Below are 20,509 nucleotides of genomic sequence, written 5' to 3' on the forward strand. Positions count from 1 at the left end.
CTTTTATATGGAAAATCCATCCATACATTCATTATCTGCACACCTTATCCTCAGTAGGGTAGCAGGGGTGCCGGAGCCCATACCAGCAATCTTCAGGCAGTGGGCAGGGGACACCCTGAAGTGGTTGCCAGCGAGTTGCAGGGCACACAGAGACATGCAACCAACCGCTCATTCACACCGAGGGAACTTTTTGGCCAGGCCAATTAACCTGAAATGCATTGTTTTTTTGTGGAATGTTTTAGGACACCGGACTGAAACCCAAGCAGGCATGGGGAGAACATGCAAACTCCGCACAGGAAGGCGGTAGCTGGATTTAAACCTATGTACTACGGATGTGCTACTGCCATGCCACCATATGGAAAATATATTTTAAAAGATTTTCTTTGTGGGGCAGCACGGCGGGGCAGTGGTTAGCGCTTGTGCTTGTTCATGTCATGGGAACCTGTCGTGGGTTCAAATCCAGCTCCAGACTTCCTGTTCGGAGTTTGTATGTTCTCCCCGTGCTTGCGTGGGTTTCCTCCGGGCATTCCGGTTTCCTCCCACGTTCCAAAAACATGCATTTCAGGTGAATTGGCCGGTCCAAATTGTCCCTAGGTGTGAATGAGCGAATGAGTTGTCTGTCCCTGTGTGCCCTGCGATTGGCTGGCAACCAGTTCAGGGTGTCCCCTGCCCACTGCCCGGAGGTGGCTGGGATGGGCTCCAGCCCCCCCGCGACCCTAACGAGCATAAGCGGTACGGCTAATGAGATGAGATTTTCTTTGTAGGCTTCGCCTTATAATCCGGTGCAGAAAATAAGATAAATCGAATTCCACGGCTGTGGTACAGAATCTCACCGATATGCGGTGTGACGATGGTAAAGGGGCTGAGGTAAGTTTTCCTCATGTTCTGCGCCAACGTGCTGGCGTACTCCTCGTAGCGGCGAAGTAGTGCTGACGTGCCGCCTTCTGTGTGCTGGATCAGTTCCCAGTGAGGGCGTGTGACTGGAGACAGGATAGCACTTCCCACGCGCACCAGGTTCTGCCGGGCCGGAGCCAGAAAGGATCAGATGCCCTCATCAGATGTAGCTCATTTGACTTCAGCAATGAAGGAGATGTTACCTCTGTGAAGTGGACGTCCTGTGTGGCGGTGAGGTTGAATCCCTGCTGCCTGCTCTCGTGCAAAAGTACCCTCTGAGTGAGGCCGTAGGCCACTTTAACGTCACTGCCGTAGTACTTCTCCGTGTGTAAAGTGGCATTGGCCAACAATGCAGCTGTCTGTTGGACGAGGCCCGAGTCCAGCCGTGATGCGTTGTGCGAAAATCTCTCGTACTGGAAGAAGACATTACGGATGAGTTTTTTAATTACAAAAAAATAAGATTGTTTGAGTGAGTGTGCGGACAGAAGTAAAATGGTGTGTTTGTCATTATCCTTGTGCTTTTTTAGCACCTGTTTTCAGTTGCATCAAACCATAAAGCGACATCTAGTGGTCAAATAATACACACTGTCCGTTTAAGGTGTATGTACCGTATTTTCCGCACTATAAGGCGCACATAAAAGCCTTTATTTTTTTCAAAAGCCGACCATGCGCCTTATAATACAGTGCGCCTTATATATGGATCAATATTAAGTCGCAAAGTCTTGCAACTAAGGCAAGCAGCCGCCGACTCGATTTTACCCCGAAGGCGAAGTAGTCCGCGGTGTATGCTGGGATTTATATACCGGCGTTTCATTTCCTAACCAATGTGTCAATCATCATTTGAATCAGTCACTATTGGCTAAAGTTATTCGGAGGTAAAGGGGGCGGATCCTTTTTAATCATTTACAGGCTCGCATAGGCTAAAGGGGCGAAACAAAGCCTGCAATTGGCCGAAAAAGATGAATGTGAATCACACGTTGGGTTGCACTACGGCATAGAGAAAACATTTTTTACTATTCTGTATTTGTAAATACTTTACTCGCCTAGAGGTTGTAAGAAGACCATGGTTACGTATCATTATTGAACGTGATGGCTGCAAGAGAACTTAGGTGAGCTATGCGGCTTTATATTTTCCCGGTATCTTGTTTTAGAACAATCTTGATGTTTCTGAGATTTTTAAACTAAATTCAATTCAAAGTGTTTATTGTCATATGCACAGTAAAGAACCCCGTTTCCCTGCACAATAAAATTCTTACTTTGCTGTCCACACAGTTGCCAGCGAAAAATAAAATGGAAACTAAGAAATGTTTGGCATTTCTTGACTCCCAAGACTTTAACCTTCCGAATGATATGTGGAACGATGCATATGAGTGATTGGTGACATCGTACAGACACTGTTTCCATACATGTCTGAGACACGTATTTGCTTCTTTGCAATCTTTCGGAATGTGTAGGGGGTAATAAGTTGGACTCAACTATCTGACTGTTTTGTCGACGTTCCGATTGTAGCGCCTTATAATCTGGTGCGCCTTATGTATGGAAAATATAGGACTAAAAACTATTTTTTGGGGGTGCGCCCTATAACCCAGTGCGCCTTATAGCGTGGAAAATACGGTACTTGCAGATAGCAGTATTAAAGACCCTCTATTAACCATTTTACGATTAGGAAGTACAAAACAGATAATAAATCACATTTTTATTAATTAATAAAGATAAATACATATTTTAAAAAAAAACTCGTACATGTCACGATTTAAATGCATTTCTTCATTGGTCACACGAGGTATCGGTACCTGGCATCTGTATCTGGGATTACTCAAAAGTCAAACATCTGTGAAAAATATGGTATCGTTCATCCCTATTTCTAATACTGGGCAGAATTTAATGAGACAAATCCATTTAGAAAAGTGAAAAGCGTGACATCTGATATAGGCCTTGAAAATCGTTGCTGCCAGCAATTTCAACGCACAAATATTTAAAACATTTGCATTGAAGGATAAAAAGAGAGAGAAGCCACAGACCAGCACTCTCAGCTGGCTGAAGGTGACCGACGTGCAGTTGAAGAGATTAGGAGGCAGCCAGCCCTTGTGCTCGTCGCAGTGGCGAATGGCAGTGCCTGGAAAGATGTCATTACATGAGCTGCAAAATTGACTACAGCTTGGGAAAAAACCTCTTGGCGTAGCCATTATTTTATGCTAATCGGCATGTCAGCCCCAAAGATATCCTACCCAGGGTCCCCTTGGGACAGGGGACAGCAGCGGGAAGCCCAAACTTGGTTCTGGGCCACCAGATTCCTGCCTGGATAGCCTGAGGGCAGCTGTCATAGATGACTGCCCCACAGGTAAAACAGACACAGATTTAGCATGTTGAATAAGACAAATGGCGATGATGGGCTGTTACCTTCACAGCCGTTGGGAGAAACTTCAGCGAAGGGGTTGTCGCAGCGGTCGCATTGGCGTCCAATCACGCCCGCTTTGCATTGACACTGTCCGCTCTCGCGTTCGCAGGTTCTGGAGAAGGAGCCCACCGGATAGCAGTCGCACAGCAGGCACGTGTCGCTGCCTTCGGGACAGTAATGATTGTCCTAATGTGGAAAATAAAATTCTGATAAGAACCGGATTGAGGAAAGTCCAAAACCAGGTATCGTACACCAAAGTCACAAAGAGCTTAAGGGAAGCAAAGGAGAAATGGATCAAGGATGAATGGTCAGAAGAACTGTGCCTCAACAAGAAATATTTTAAAGAAAACTTGTAAAAGACCTTACACAAACAAAATGGTAGGAGAAAGAAATAATCATTAGATGGACATAATACTGCTCCAACCATTCACACCAATTTGGGAGTTCCAGTCGCCCAGCAGGATGATAATGATGATGTCTTGAACCTGGGCATAAGTCACTCAGTTTCTACGTCACTGTTTTCTAAAGTTGGTGCATGGTCCTGGATGACTGTGATGTTGAACGGTGAGGCACTGAGGAGAATCGTGATGAAACTGCCCAAGATTAGGCAACATCCTAATACAAAGGCCTTGTTATTTTTGTGTAGTACTAATCTCACACTACACACGGCTTGTTAGCTTCTCCACTCCGATAGAAAACATGGCCCTCGTCAGTTGTTATCTCAGTTTTTCAACTGGTTGGCTTAGACCCAAGAGATCCATCTTGTAGATAAGTTTCTTTAACTTTCCTTGCTACAGAACCATTAGTCTCATTAGCCATGTAAGTAAAGGTATCCTAAAGGTCCTACTGAACAAACTGAAACCACAGGCTGAAAACATCCTAGTCGGAGAACAGGGAGGTTTCTGGAAGGGAAGGAGCACCAGATAACAGATTGTGTGCAGTGAGAAGGTTTAACAACACCAGAGAAAACACTATTACGTCTTTGATGATTTCAAGAAGGCATTTGAGTATGGCAAGCCGTTTTGAGGGCGCACTACTGATGCTATTCCTTTGTACGTCCATACATGTCTAACTGGGTTTGTGCATCAGCAATTAGTCCAAAACAAAGGCCAAGAACACACTTACCTTACAGCGACACTCCCCGCTGGTTTTGTTACAATCGGCATCAAACCCACGCTCAGTAGGACAGTTGCATGGCCCGCAGGTTTTGTGTCCCCACCAGCCTCGGGGGCAGGGCAGGTCAGTCCTGCAGTGGCATGAGCAGATCTCATAATCTGATAAATCCTAGCATGAATGCTAATGAAGCGCAGATGTACTTTTTCTCGCAGTAACGTCCAAAGTAGTTATGCGGACAGTTGCATGTGTAACCGCGAGAGGAGCCGGTCTTCCTGCTGCATGTAGACTCATGCTCGCACAGGTTGAGCGTGCACGCGTCCGTGCAATTTGTGCCGTAGAAACCTGCAATCAAGGAGATGACGCCATCAAGCAGTCATCTAATGAATAGTTTGAAATGATATAGTTCGGACCAGGATGACATGTGCATGAGAAGCTGTCCCAGTCGTCGCTGCAGTAGCTGTTGGAGGGACACGGGTTGGAGGCGCAGGGGTCGGGTACATTGCACCCAAACTCCACGTTCACCTTCTTGGCCTGGCTCAGACTCAGAGCTCCACCAACTCTCAAACCCTGCAAAGAAATGATGAATTACTGAAATGGGGTACATAAGGGCATTCCGGGGAGTACGTGAGGTTTTAAATTCCGGACTACAAGAAAATACTTTTTTGCTACATTTTTAACCCTGTGGCTTTTTTGTGCTGGGAAGAACAATTGGCATTTCAACAGTAGAACATTGAAGTAAATAAGTAGTTGACAGAGGTCCAGTTGAATGGTATGATTAATCACAACTTCAGTTGTTGAAAATCAGTCTTTGTGGGGGAACTTTTTGGACGAAAACAGCAAGCTGCCCTTTTCACACTGCCGTGAGGTCTGAAGATATTTATGATGCCCCTCTTGAGGAGGAATTATTCATATAATACATAAGAGAAGCAAAACGAGGATAGTTTATTCAATATTGACGACGTACTCACGATATTTCGAGTTTAGCATCAATTTATACTTCTGAACTTAACAGCAGTGGGAGTTATCTATAAAAAAAGCTTCTGTTCCCTTTCCGTATCATTGTTAGGTCGCTGGAGTTTCCTTTTATCTTTGAGAAAAGATGACAAACGAATGCAATTCTGTCCGTCACCATGACAATCACCAATGACAACTGCACAGAAACCATGTCTGTGTGGCAACATGGCACTATTCTCCGCCGTGTGGTTGCCCTGGTGCTGTTGTCTAGAAATATAAGGCTCACATTATATACGACGCAGCCCTCATTTAAGTTTTTTTTTGCAGCAGTATCAAATATGTGATCACCATCTTGAATGGTCATATGATCCGAAAACACGTTATATAAACAACTCGGAGCAGAACTGAAAACAAGGCAGTCAGGCGTCAGATGTTCATGGGCGTTCTTCAGCCAAAGGCAAAAAAGCCAAAATCCCCGCGCGGTTGGCACCAGGTTTTTAATTTCATTCATTTTCATGCCTGTGGCTTAAAATTCTGTGAGGCTTGTGCAAAAAAATTTGAGTTTTGTTCTTAAATTTGATCATGCTGCTTTTAACCAATTGCGTTCTCTATTCTGGAATTTAAAGTACTTGACTAAAAAACTCACAACCTTCACATTACTAAATACAACTTTGAGAATTGCTACGATGAGTTCTCACTTGTATGCAGCCTCTGAAGCCATGCTGAATTTTCCCATTAGGTCCAGCTAAGCCCCCAACACTCACAGCCTTTAATTTGGATTCCTGCAATTCTCCATCCACCTGCATACTGGCCTGAAACACACACACCACAATCATCTCTAGGCTACTCAAAGGAAAGATCCCGATGAATGAACGTTGTCCGTGATTTCGCACCAGGTAGAGTCCGTGGTCGACCGACAGGACGGCTTTATGATGCCCGGCCGGCCCGCCCAAGCTGCTGATATCAAGCTGCAAATGATGCCATTCGCCGTCGTTCACCAGCACCTCCTCCACGCGAGACAGCGTGGAGTCTTCCCCTCTGTGCAGGCCCATCAACACGCTACCACCACGGAGCTGCGGAAGGCGGAAAGGTGAAGGAAAGGACACAGGCAGCAGGGAGTGGAGTCAATCAATTACAAACTAGTTCTGGGCAGGGAATAGAAAGGACACACACTTCCGCCACAAAAGGATCCCAAATGCTTGATGTGAGGAAAATTTCACCTTTCCGCAGGCTGTCATTGTATTGCAAAGAAAGTCCATTTATGTGTCCAATAAGGGAACCAATTTGCTTAAAATGAATATATTTATTCGTTTTAAACGCACACCCCTAATTTTTGATTAAAAATCAGTATAAAACTTTGTTTCACTCATCTCAGCTCAAACATTGTGGTTGGATTCAACGGGAATTGAATCCCGGTCCCGGCGGTGAGTGCATCAAATGCTAACCACTGGATCACCAGTTACATAGTTGGTATATAAAAATGCATTAAATCTCACGATGCCAGAGACAAATTTTGATTTCATTGTCAGTCTCACGAGTTACAATGACAATAAATTAAATTCTTCTATTCTATTCTAAGATCGTTAGGTGACAGACTTGCTTAATACGCGTGTCCATGATTACAACGTAAACTTTGAACACAATACAAATTTACAATGTATTTATTATTCATTCATCTCCGGTACCGTGACAATAAACAGTGTGATCATGAGATAAAATCCAATGACTTTTTGTATGTCTTCTATATCATTAGCGGTCGAGCGGTTAAGAATCGCCTCTCTCACTGCCTTCACCCTGGTTCGATTCCCATTGCACCTAATGTTTTGCGATTGTGGTCAGCCATATTATTCGACTGATCAATCATTGCATAAATACAGTAAAACCTTGTGTATAACGCACACCTAAATTTTGAGTTTTATTTTTAGGTTTAAAAGAATGGGCACTATACATAAATAAATACAGTAATCCTTAGAAAGTCTTAAACATTTGGCAGAAAAAAAAAATCATTTAAGTTTTCTTTTGTATAAAGTTGTTTCATTTAGCAGATTATTTTCCTTTGTATAAAATTTAAGCTATGGGTACTATCTATAGTATTTACATTTATTGATTTTATTTTATTAGAACTAGATTTCGAAAGAACTGCACAATGCAGCGATATCTAGTGGTCAAATAATACAAATTTTCTAATTATACGAGAAAAACATGTCCCAATACATATGAGCTACTCTAGATACAGAAATTCAAGGTACAAGATGTCTTAGAACAAAAATCTTGCCGAACATACAAGATAAAATCCAAGTTCCGAGAATTTCCACACCTTACCACTAGAGGACCGAGTATTCGAGACTGCTCACCGTCCGCATTAATTTAGATTCAGATTCAGATTCAGATCTACTTTATTGTCATTCTAGTACACGTGTATACAGAACGAAATGTCGATGCATCTGACCCCCACAGTTTCCTTGAATGTACAGATATAAATAAAGTTGTATTGTAATTGGCTACGTATAGTGTTTTACCATAGTGCCGATAGTGCAAGAAGAGTAGCTAACCAGATGTGCAAAATGGGCAGTCAGGTTAACAAGTCAGGTACACAGTAACATTAACACTGTAACAATAACGCTGTAATTACCATAGTGCAGAGAGCAATGTGCAATGAGTGGCAAGCTATAAAAAACTGCCAGTAGTGCAAAAAGTCAGATTAGCAGCCGTTTAGATTTAAGTTAACTATATGTTAGATTGACCATTTAACAGTCTAATGGCCAGGGGGACTAGACTATTGCGGAGCCTGGTGGTCCTGCACCGCGCACTGCAGAACCTCTTCCCAGAGGCTAGCAGAGTGAACAGTCCATGATGGGGGTGAGAGGGGTCCCCGGTAATGTTCTTAGCATGGGATAGGCAGCGCTTCTGGCCAATGTCCTGAATGGAGGGAAGTGTAGTCCCGATTATTTTCTCTGCTGTCCTCGTTACCCTCCTCACACTACCCCAATTAACCCGTCCCAGTTAGCATGTGCGTTTCCCACCATACAGCCATGATCCAGCACTCTTGTGTTGTGTTTTTTAATAGTTCTCCATCGCTCCTCCCGCACCTCACTCTATCACTCTTCCACCACCACAAATACACCAAAGTTAGCAACAGCCGACTTTCTCCATGGTGAGTGCTTATAGTAAACTTGCAATTTATTTTGTTAGCATCGTGTTATTTATATTATTTGTGTATTTTTCTATCTAATTACTGTTTGAATTTGTTTTGAGTGATCAAGGCGATGTGTTTTATACCTACATGTATTTAGGGGCAACTTTGATGATTTTGGGAGGTTTTCAGTTATTTCTAATGGAAAATGTCTTCCGGGAACAAACGAATCTCGTATGTAGAGGGGGCACTGTATCTCGAGATTATTTTGCAGGGCAGTGTTTTCCTGTCAAGTAAAAGACCCCGATCGTGTAATGCAAAAAGTTTCGCAGCCGAAACCGATCTCACCTGCAGAGTGAGGTTGTGTCGCAGGCCGGACGAGATGTGCAGCAGCATGGCGCTGGGCTGGCGGGTTCGCAGCATCAGCTCCACGTGCCACGGGACGGAGGTGGCCGTCGCCAGGTTGTTCCACTGCAGCAGACTGTCGCCCAGGAAACGCTGCAGGTTGGCCATGACTACGGAAAACAAATTGGTTTGTCACAAAAGGGAAAGTAACTACTTGTTCTGTATGAAAGTCGAAACATTAAAGGATGGCGGCATTGTAGTTTTCAGCAACTTCATAAAAAAACAATCTTTCTAACAGGTACAGACGCTCCTCCTACTTACGACCATTCGACTTACATAAAACGGTAGATACAAACATTTTTTTCGGGATGTCAAAAAATATCCGAACATTGCTGTTAGATTTTGCATTGTGTGCACCTTTTTCTGAGTACAGGACATTACTGTAGTGCCTCTTTCCGCCGCTACCGGCGTGTCGCACTGTGAGAGCTCACCCAACATCCACACCGAGAAATCCGGCTTCTACTTCCTAGTTTGTGTGTGCTACGTGTACTGTATCTCCAGTGCGCTTAGAACTTTGACGTTTTTATTGTTTAATATCTTGTGCATCCATTCAATATAGTTGGTGTAAAGTGTAAAGAAGAGGCGAGCCATTTCTTTTGAAATGAAAGTGGATTAAGAAAGCTTGGTGCGGTTGAAAAAATGGCCGGAACGCTTTTTTCGGTCACTCTTTACTACAGAGGAAGACCTCTTGAAGCGCATCTTCCAAAAGTAAGGTTAACTCAACTTTATTTATCTTTATAGAGCATATTATTTTATGGAATGTTTATTTTTTAGTACGAAACAATACAGGTTACTTGTACAAGCCTTAAATATACCTATACAAACCTTATATGTACAAAATATAGCACTGAAGCAATTTACGAACACATTCAACTTAAAACGATCGTCCGGAACGTCTCATTCGTATGTAGGCTAGCGTCTGTACTTCCTTAAGAAAGCAAGACTCTTCATCACGCTTATTAAGTTTGCTGCAGTGCATGACAAATCCTCTCGCCTGCTTTCATATCTGTTATCGCGGAAAGCAAACAATTGTCTTTTTCCCTGTTTGAAATGCACAAACACAATTTGCACGTTGCGCATACAGATGGCTTGATTTGAATATGTGTGGTTGCTGTTGTTAAGCAGTGCTTCTCAACTTTTTTAAGCTAAGGCACGACACAATCAAGAGGTACACTGTTTTTACTGCATTCTGACTTTTTTCAGTGTAGTAAAATAAAAAAAATATTGATTAAAATCAGCAAAACAGATGAAAGATTTTTACTTTATTTGAATGATTCTAATATTTTTGCATTGCAATCTTTAACAGCTTCATCAAACGCAAATATATTATTATATATTAATTACAGTGATATATTTCCCTATTCACCCTTATGAGAAGATAATTAGTATATAAAGAGAAAAGTAGTAATCTGCTGCCACCCACTGACATGGATGAATTTTACAGGTACTGCTAAACACTCGACTAAAGAAATATACTGAAAAATTGCTTGTTTTTGCAAAGATACACTCGACATGGTCTGATGACACACTAGAGTGACGCTTTGAATGTATTTGTAAATATGAGTGCTGCAATACTGTTGCTGTGGTGTTGTAGTTCATCGATTCCAGTGTTTCTCCCCCCAAAATTCTTAAATCTATCTTTTAACAATTTACCGTGTCTGTGAAATTTGCCTAAAATCCCAATCCAAGATGTACCCTAAGTAAAATTGAATGCTGTTCTTGAACCATTTGAAAAATGTGAACGGTTTTGGTCTCTTTTTAAAGGTAACATCCTGAAATGTTGTCCCAATCTAACATTGAGTAATCAGAGTTGGAACACACAGTGATAGAAGGTTTTTAATTCTCGTCTGATTTTTTTTTTGCAATCAAATGCCTGCAGAAGAGTATTGCCGAGGCATCTTAGCTGAGAAACAGGTGAGACAATAGCTTGAAGCATTACCAAGTACTTTGTCAAATGTGATCACAATCTGAAAAACTAAACTTATGCACATTTTTCTAAAGGTAAGTCCAGGCGTTTCCAAAAGTGGCCATTTGGAGACGACCAGTTCACAGCCCTTAAAACTTATACTAGTATATTTTATTTTGGCCAATATTTAGACATCATGAAAGATATTTAAATGTTTGATTTCTCTTGTGAATCCATTGGAACCCAAGATTCTGCACACTTGCCTTTAAAAACGGTGTGTAAAAATGAATCACGATTGGCTTTACGCACGTTAATCTTAGCCTCTGAATTGAATGCACAACGTGAACGTGTACATATTCATATAAGGAATTCATTGGCTAACCAACGTGTCAATCCGCGTTTGAATCAGTCACTATCGGATAAAGATTTTTGAAGTTAAATTGGTCATGATGTTGTTTTAAATACAGGCCCTTATACGTTGTCACAGGCTAAGGACCATAAAAGAAAGCTTGCAATTGGCCAAGAACAGTGTTGATCACAAGGTCAGGGGCTTACAGAAGAATTTAAAATAATCTGATGAGTACATTTATCCTTAAAGGGTGCTTTTGGGTAGACTTTTTTAATCTGTCGGCATTATTGTGAGCTTTGGAGTAAATATTTTACACGGTTGGATTCACTGGACTTTCGTGAATGTAACCGCACCATATTCACAGAAAATCGTTTCATGAGCAAACTCCAAGGAGACGTTATAGTTGAGCAATACCGGCTTTATAGTTTTCGGGTATCTTGGTTCAGACTGATAGTGATGTTTCTGTGACGAGTATATTTTAAAATGGTCATAATATCTTAAATCCCAAACCTTTACGCTTTACAACGATATTTGACGTGACTTAATTTAAGGGATTGGTGACATTGTGAAGACACGGCTTTGTTTACAAACGTTCCGACGGCCCGACGGAATTTTTATTTGTGGTCACTGTGTGTCGGGAAATAATACAAGTTGATAATTTTGGTATAATAATGTTCCTGTACTTTTACATTTTAATTTACCTTTAATATTTTATGTTTTACTGTACTTATATATATATTTTTTCTTTCTAGAAAAATAACAATAATACTTCAAATGAGGAAAAAAAAATAAAAATAAAATAAATAAATATATATATATATATATATATATATATATATATATATATATATATATATATATATATATATATATATATATATATATATATATATATATATATATATATATATATATATATATACACACACCGTATTTTCCTCACTATAAGGCGCAGATAAAATCTGATTTTTTTTAAAAAAGCTGAGTATGCGCCTTATAATCCGGTGCGCCTTATATATGGATCAATATTGAATTACAAGGTCTCGCAACTTACAGTAAGCAGCCACCGACTCCATTTTTCCCGTAGAAGAAGAAGTGCGCTGTGCATACTGGGACATATTAAACAACGATTCTCTTTTATTTGTGCGTTTGTATAAAGATCCTGAAATGGCTCCTATTAAGAGACACGCTTACAATGCAGAGTTTAAACTCAAGGCGATCAGTCACGCAGTAGAACACGGGAATAGAGCAGCAGCGAGAGAGTTCAACATTAATGAATCGATGGCCGAGTAAGGAAGACTAAACAAAGTTTCCGTGGCAATAAAGCGAGATGTCCACAGTTAGAGGACACACTTGAACAGTGGGATGTTGAACAAAGAGCAGCAAGTAGAAGTGTCAGTACAATAACTATTCGAATGAAGGCAACAGCGCTGGCACGGGAACGTAACATTAAAGAATTCAGAGGTGGTCCTACTTGGTGTGTGTTTACGTTTTACATTTTACAGTTATTATGTTATTGCTTTATTGTTATTGTTTTGCATTTGTTGTTTTTGCACATTACGAGTGTCACTATATTGCGATTGCACTAACGTTTAATTTACCATAACAGTATCCGACGTTTTTTTGCGTGTTGACTAAATGGAGGAAAAGTAAAATGTTATGCCTTGCTGTTGTTCAAAGATGTTAAAGATGTGTCACGAAAATGCTTTACCTCAGAGAAAATAATAAAACAGCTGTTTATTCATTTTGGGAGTGAATGGAGTTGTGGAAAGCTTGTTATCTATTAATAAAGTTTGAATGACCTATCTAAATGTTTTGTTGACATTCCCTTTAGCGCGGCACCATCTAATGGTTGCATAACGTAACTACATCCTCTACTGTAGCCAAGTCAAGTTAAGTCACATTTATTTATGACGCCCTTAATGACAAAAATGTCTCGAAGGACTGCACAAATTACAATTACAAAATTGCAAAATTACCTGGTCTTAAACCAGCATGCACTTATAGCGCCTTTTAATGGGGTGCGCCTTATGTATGGAAAAAGTTTAAAAATATATCATTCATTGAAGGTGCGCCTTATAGTGCGGAAGATACGGTATGTATATATATTTGACTACATTCAAACTATTTTTCTGTTATTGTGTTTTAGTAACATTATAAAAAAAACATACTTACATTCAAGTTACGAAAAGCGGTAGATACGAACATTTTTTTCAGGATGCCGAAAAATTTCCGGACATTGCTGTAAGTTAGATTTTGTATTGTGTGCACCTTTTTCCAAGTACAGGACATTACTGTAGTGCTTCTTTCCGCCGCTACCGGCGTGTGGCGCTGAGAGAGGTCACCCATTATCCACCCCGAAGAAGAAGCCGGATTGGCTTCGACTTCCTAGTTCATGTGGAAACATACTGTACTGTATCTCCAGCACACTAAGAACTCTGACATTTTTATAGTTTAATATCTCGTGAATCCATTCGATCTGGTTAATGTAAAGTGTAAAGAAGAGGCGAGACGTTTCTTTTGAAATGAAAGTGGAATAAAGAAGCTTGATGCGGTTGAGAAAATGGTCTGATTGCTTTTTTTCAGCCACTTTCTACCATGGAGGAGGAAGTCGCTGAAATGTTGAAGCCCATCTTCCAAAAGTAATTTAAACTTAACTTTATTTATCTTTATAGAGCAAATTACTTTATTAAATTATTATTTTTTAGAACATAACAATACAGGTTACCTATACAAGCCTTAAACATACTTATATAAATCTTAAACATACAAAATATAGCACTGAAGCAACTTACGTACAAATTCAACTTAAGAACGATCATCCGGAACCTAACTCATTCGTAAGTAGGGCAGCGTCTGTATTTCTAATATGGCCAGTCCTGGCTTCTCTACCAGTAATGTGTTCCCTTTCTGACAAGATACTAAAGATAAAAAACCTTATTCCATCTCGGTTACTTGTTCGTAACCCGAAATCAGTTCAGGTCACGATGCGTCACAGCTAAATCAAACCTCTCTGCCTTACCTCTTTCGCAGTTCCTTCCCCCGAACCCAAGTGGGCAGTCGCAGCTGAATGAACCCCACAGATTGACGCAGGTCCCTCCATTCAGACACGGGTTGTTGTGGCAGAAGTGTCTTTTGGCAGAACATCCTGAGAAGACAAAAGTGGAAAAAAAATCGTCTCCACGCATGAACTGATTCTACCTCGTTAGATCATCACAGCAGCAAAGACAGTCATTTCCTCCTGCCCCATCTTCCCTGCTGTGCTCATTACAATCAGTGCTCGTTCTCTCCCGCTGGCTACAAAATCTTCGCGTACCGGCGAGAGTGCCGTTGTTGGCAATGAAGCCGGCCATGTCCACACGTTGATTGTCAACGTGAAGGTTCTTCATGCAGCCCACAAATTGGTAGTTGCGGACAGGAAAGTCCTCAGGGAGTTTGGGGACACCCCCGAGAAGTAGCGGGCCGGTCAGGTCCAGTGATCTGACGATACAAGAAGAGGAACATTATTGTATTTTGCGAACCCCAAAATATAGTCTTTGGTGATATATTTTGTAATACATAAGGCGCACAGGATTATAAGGCTAATGGAATTCAAACTACAGTAAGAACTAGGGTAGCATACAAATTCAACAAATACATTTATTCAAACATTATTCATAGCAATATGATTAAACCTACCCAAAACATTTGAAATCCAAAACTATTGGGTGTGTCAAAATGACTGATTAATTTCACCTGTGCCCGCTCGTTTGGCGCCAGCCGCTGCTGGCTTCCTGATTGGTTCCCTGTCCCACTTAGGCTCAGTCTTTTCACTCGCCTGTTGTCAGTTCGTCAATGAACCTCTGTTTTTACAAGGCAAGCACTTTGACTCTGACTCCCGTCGGTCCCGCTTTTTGCATCCGTTTTTCACCCGTCCGGTCCTGATTTCCCCTTTTGTCTCTGGCTACGACCTGTTTTTTTGACCCCGACCATGTTTTGCTCTCCTGTCCCAGCTTATGACTCGTTTTTGATCCCGACCACGTTCTGATCTACCGTCCTGGCTAATGACCTGTTTTTCCATCTAACCACGCTACGATCTCCCGCTCCGGAAGATCCACTTCCGCAATCGGAACACGCTCCGGTCCTGTGAGCGCCTTGCTTCCCGCGTCCAGCGAGCACCGGACCGCTGCCTTTCCTCTATATATCAATAAACTTGTGAGAAACGTTACGCGATTGGGTCTACCCTTTGTTTTGGACGTGACAGGATGAAAATCTCTTAAATAACTGATAAAGCCCTGAAAATTGGATAAAGACAAAAAAAAAAACGGCACAAACGTTTCATCAATGTAACAAGCATGCTTGTACAACTAACCTGGTAACCACAAGAGGACACTCAAAGACCTCTCTTTATGTTTCTCAAAGGCATAACAGTTACCGTATGCAGTAAAATGTAGTTGTAACTCTGCATTTCCAATTTCATTTACGAGTCATAAGGCACATTTTCAGATTTCTGGCTAATTTGGAGTTTCAAGGTGCGCCTTATAGTCCGAATAATACGGTATATATTTTTTAATCCTCATTGCATCATCAACAGCACTCATTTAGGGGGAAAACCATTAAAAAAACATCATAGAAACAGTGCACCGACTTACTACAGTAACAGTGCCTGAAGATAAAACCAGAGAATTTGTAATCATCATGTAAAAAAAGTAACACCCTGGAGATGTTGAACTCCAGTTCATGAGTTTGCTCTTAATGAGCCCACTGCAAAGAAAGTCAAGAAATTCAAAACTTTATTTCTATAATGGCTTCAAAATAGTCTTACTTTTTGCTTCCCGATTGGCTTCCCTGTGCAGAGCACGTGTAGTTTCCGATGACATGGCCGAACCTGAGCGCCACTGGGTTGTCGCAGTTGTCCACAGTCACCACTACCACCTTCTGGTCTGACGGACCTTGAGGCAGGCCGGCTTGGTTTACAATAGGCTGTGACAGGTAAAAAAACCAAAACAAAAAGAGAAGCTTATTTTAAATATTTGACCACTAGATGTCGCTGTATGGTGTAGTACAACCATAACCTGTAGTACAAGGAACCATACAAACCACAAATTGCAACATTTCTATTCTCTTCACAAGGTTTTTGGTTCTTGGGGGTACCCGTAGGGGCAAGATGGCGGACAATTATGTCAGCTCCCTTTATGTGAGCCTCATGTTATGTAAAGTAAATACACATTTCTCAACCTAGGAGTTTTTTTAAAAAATGCACGTTTATATGATAGTTCATGTATTTTTGCTTATATTTTAAATTGATATTGCTTTTTAAAAAAAAAAAGAAGAAATAAAGTTGTTTTAACTTCTAGATGGGCTAAACACTACACACTGTCCCTTTGAGACAAAATTGCAGTTTTTTTTAAACAAAATGTTGTTTCAGGTGTTTTTTTTACATTTAAAGACAATTTTTGAGGTTGTTATGAATAAACATAATTCTTATTTGAGACTTTAAAAAAGATCAGAATGGTTTTTGGGAGTTTTAATCCCCCCCATAAGTGACCAACTAATTTTTTGAAATAGCCTATTATTGTAATTATTTTATGATATTGTAATTTTTTTTAAGCATATCATTCAAATCAATATGTTTTTTTTCTGAATTCACTAGTAGGGACTAAACGATACCCAAATATCCCTTTAAAACTCGAAATAACGTTTTACATCTTGTAATATTGAACTCATTAACCATAGATGGCTATAGACATCAATAATCTAATTGTACGTGTCTAAAATCAATTAAAAAGTTTTATAATGTATAATTTCTCAACATATTTATCTTTAGTATATGCTGTGTGCTGCTGTAAAATGGTTGGGAGCCACAAATAACCTTCGGACTTCCCTGTTTACTATTTTCTCCAGTTTTCGTTCCCGTCTTGTTTGTCCTGGTTATTTTCGATATCTTGATTCATTCCTGTCCGGTATCGACCCCATCTGTCCGATATCAACTCGGGCAATTGGAATCGATATCGTTGGTCTCTGGCCTCCTGTCTTTCCACGCCAGACCGCTGCCTAACGTGCATGACTCCCTATTTCCCGTAAAATAAAAGGCTTGTGTGAGTATGTCATGCGTTTGGGTCCTGATCCTGTTCTGGTTCTTGACAACCACTGTATTACGTGTCAATACATTTTCTCTAGGAGGCGCTAAAAAAACCACAATGTCCCTTCAAGTATTTTTATATTAAGGTATTTTATTTGTTTTCCTAGTCAAATGCAATTTATGTACATAAATAAACAAAGTTGTGACATCTAGCAGATGGTGGATCGTTTTGTTTATTTTAACTATTTGTTCTTGGTATAAAATCTATTGTAAGGGAAATTATAGTTTGATCGTAGTTTGTATGTGCCTTTGTATGATTTAATCCTCAAAAGTGTCTTAACGAAGCCAAAGAATATGTCTAGGCGCTGTTTGTATTCTTACAACAATTGTATCCTCTTGGGGTCAAGATGGCCTTTGCTTTGGTGCAGGGAAGTGTCGGGAAGCCTGCTCAACAGTTTTCCTCTACATTCCTTTCTTTTATTTCTTTTCTTTACTGCTCATTTATTATGCTCACACACACATTTTGTGTTTTTCTGTCTAAAGATTATTTTCTTGTTTTCATGTGGCCTCGCTTAAGCCAATCAGATGTGTTGTTCTATGCCTGTGATTTACAATAAATGAGTCAATAGCCATAGGCGGAGCGTGATTCCTTCCTGTGCCGATCTCGGAAGCAGACCTTGGAAACACGCGCCTCCGACTGAAGGGCTATCAAAAACCTAAATCTTCGACTCAGAGGGTGTTCTTTTCTTCATCCTAATACAATCTCAAGTTTTAACCTTGACATATACATCCATCTAATATCTGCAACGCTCATCCTTAGTAGGGTCGCTGAGGTGCCCGAGCCCATCCCAGGAAACTAGAGTGCCTGGAGGAAACCCACGCAGGCACAGGAGAACATGCAAACTCCACACGAGGAGTCTGCTGAACCCTTGACCTCCGCACCGTGGGGCTGCGCACCAACCACCCAGCCGTCGTGGTACAAAATATTCATATTAGAATTATTACTATATCATTTATATCCGTGATTTATCTTTATATGACTGCCTTGAAAATTTGAATACTGTGATAAAGTTCTTCATCTCTGTAACGCAATTAAAAAAGATTTATATAATTGTATAAAGCTAACCTTTTTTAGCAAATATACAAAACAAAAAAATCTTGAAATGAGAAAGTTGTCAGACATTTCCCAAATTAATTATGGGGGATTTTAATCATTCTTTTTCCCATCTTACCGATAGTTAAAAAATACAATGCTTTATTCCAATATTACCTAGAAGCGGAATTACCTAATGTGCTGTCCCTTCTCAAGGTTTCTCCATTTTGCTCATGCTGAGGTTTTTGAGTTTTTCCTTGCCCTCATGTAGGATTTAGATCAGGGGATGGTCTAATAATAGTCTGTGGTTTGCAATAGTCTGTGGTCTGTGCATCCCTTTGAGACTCCTTGTGATTAAGGGTGTCACAAATAAATGACTTGACTAGAACAATAAGATAAAACTATAGCAAAATAATAACAAATATTTAAAATGAGCAAAATTTTAATTGAGCCATTATGTGTGTCTGTGTATTTGGTGTTTAAGGTCGTTGGGTGGGGAAAAGAAGAGGATTTAATTTCCTTTTTGTACGATGAACGTTGTTATACTGCACAGCACTTTGAGAGTCAATTCATTGCTGTAGAAATAAATTATGATTTGATAAAATCTAGAACATAATTGATTTGACAAAAAAAAAAGAGTCAAGCCAAAGGTATTTAAGTCGTTTCCAGTGCTAGTGATTGGATACAGTACTTTACGGCATCAAGTGCATAACCTTTTGACGTTTGTGCCGTTCTGTTCTTTGTTCTTTGCAGAACTTTTTTCCTGTTCGACCGAATGGAAAATATCCCGTTCAGAATGACGGATTAAAGCATAAAACAGAAGCTCAAGTCGATTCACACGGCTATTTAAAAACACAGTATTTTGTGTTACTAAGCGATCATAAACAGCAGTTTTGTTAGGAAAATATTGTATTGTTCTGGCGTATTGAGGAAAAGGATTATACGGCAAATCGGCATGCGTAAATCTGCACGCGGCGCATAGAGCCAGGATTATACGGCACAGCTTTGAAACGGTGAAAAGATCAACCGAGTGATCTTTTGCCTTGAGCCCGTTTTTGGCCTACTGTTCAGCTCCCAAAATCGGCTTATTGCAGTTGCTGTTGAGCGTTTTGATAAGAAGTGTTGAGAATGAGTAACGCGCTCCTGGAACGCAATTACTTTTCCCGGTAACGATTACTGTACAGACGCTCCCCTACGTACGAAAATTCGAGTTATAAAAATAATACAATGTTATACGAAAAATATCCGGACATTTCTGTAAGTTCGATTTTGTATTGTGCACCTTTTTCCGAGTACAGGACATTACTGTAGTGCTTCTTTTCGCCACTACAGGCGTGTGGCGCTGTGAGACCCAACATCCAGCCCAAAGAAGAAATCCGCTTCCTCTTCCTAGTTAGTGTGTAAACATACTACAGTATACTGTATCTCCAGCGCGCTAAGAACTTTGACATTTTTATTGTTTAATATCTCGTGCATTCATTCAATATAGTTGGTGTGAAGTGTAAAGAAGAGGTGAGCTGTTTCTTTTAAAATGGAAGTGGAATAAGAAATCTTGATGCGGTGGAGAAAATGGTCAGATCACTTTTTTTTTTGGCCACTTTTTACCACAGAGGAGGGAGTCGCCTAACTCTTGAAGCTCATCTTCCAGTAGTAAGTTTAACTCAACTTTATCTATCTTTATCGAGGTGATGGCAATTTTCAGCTTGTTAGCAGGCTTTGTGAGAGCTGGATAACGATCCAGGTGATTGGAATCACCTGTATTGGAGCAGAGAAACCTCCAAAACATGCAGGACATGCAGCTCTCCAGGACCGGGTTAGCCACCCATGTCATAGAGCATATTATTTTATGAAATGTTTGTTTTTAGTACAAAACAATACAGGTTACTTATACAAGCCCTAAACATACTTATACAAACATCAAACAAACAAAATACTGTATAGCACTGAAGCAACTTCCGACCTATTTCAACTTACGAACGATCGTGTGGAACGAGTCTCCTTTGTAAGTAGGGCAGCGTCTGTAACATGTTACTAAAAAATGTTGCAGCTTAACAGCTATAACAACATAGTACGTTACCTCATTACTTTTCAAAAGTAGAACTAGGAAGGGTGGGTATGTTTATACTTTGCTACAAAATACAACTAAACAACTACAGTGGCGCCGTCTTATGCACATATTACAGGGTTGCGTAATTTCTCC

The 20,509-nt window shown here is 40.5% G+C and overlaps 1 protein-coding gene and 1 long non-coding RNA gene across 2 annotated transcripts in view; both read right to left on the reverse strand.

Moving 5' to 3' along the window:
- The window catches only part of LOC148364187 (uncharacterized), a 308,472-nt gene that overhangs the window by 52,752 nt on the left and 235,211 nt on the right, over positions 1–20,509 (reverse strand). The gene's annotated exons all lie outside the window — the stretch shown is intronic.
- The window catches only part of celsr2 (cadherin, EGF LAG seven-pass G-type receptor 2), a 126,971-nt gene that overhangs the window by 21,671 nt on the left and 84,791 nt on the right, over positions 1–20,509 (reverse strand). Inside the window, exons 6-19 of the mRNA XM_088338310.1 lie at positions 15,960–16,117; positions 14,472–14,635; positions 14,178–14,303; positions 8,844–9,010; positions 6,256–6,435; positions 6,061–6,174; positions 4,819–4,975; positions 4,609–4,750; positions 4,418–4,538; positions 3,295–3,478; positions 3,123–3,224; positions 2,916–3,010; positions 1,098–1,307; positions 834–1,017 (exon numbers count right to left, since the gene is read on the reverse strand). Coding sequence (XP_088194436.1) covers positions 834–1,017; positions 1,098–1,307; positions 2,916–3,010; positions 3,123–3,224; positions 3,295–3,478; positions 4,418–4,538; positions 4,609–4,750; positions 4,819–4,975; positions 6,061–6,174; positions 6,256–6,435; positions 8,844–9,010; positions 14,178–14,303; positions 14,472–14,635; positions 15,960–16,117 — 2,104 coding nt within the window. The remainder of the gene's footprint in view (positions 1–833; positions 1,018–1,097; positions 1,308–2,915; positions 3,011–3,122; positions 3,225–3,294; positions 3,479–4,417; positions 4,539–4,608; positions 4,751–4,818; positions 4,976–6,060; positions 6,175–6,255; positions 6,436–8,843; positions 9,011–14,177; positions 14,304–14,471; positions 14,636–15,959; positions 16,118–20,509) is intronic.

This window comes from Urocampus carinirostris, chromosome 6 (assembly GCF_059441175.1).
Source record: "Urocampus carinirostris isolate Australia breed hairy pipefish chromosome 6, RoL_Ucar_1.0, whole genome shotgun sequence".
NCBI classification, from domain to species: domain Eukaryota; kingdom Metazoa; phylum Chordata; class Actinopteri; order Syngnathiformes; family Syngnathidae; genus Urocampus; species Urocampus carinirostris.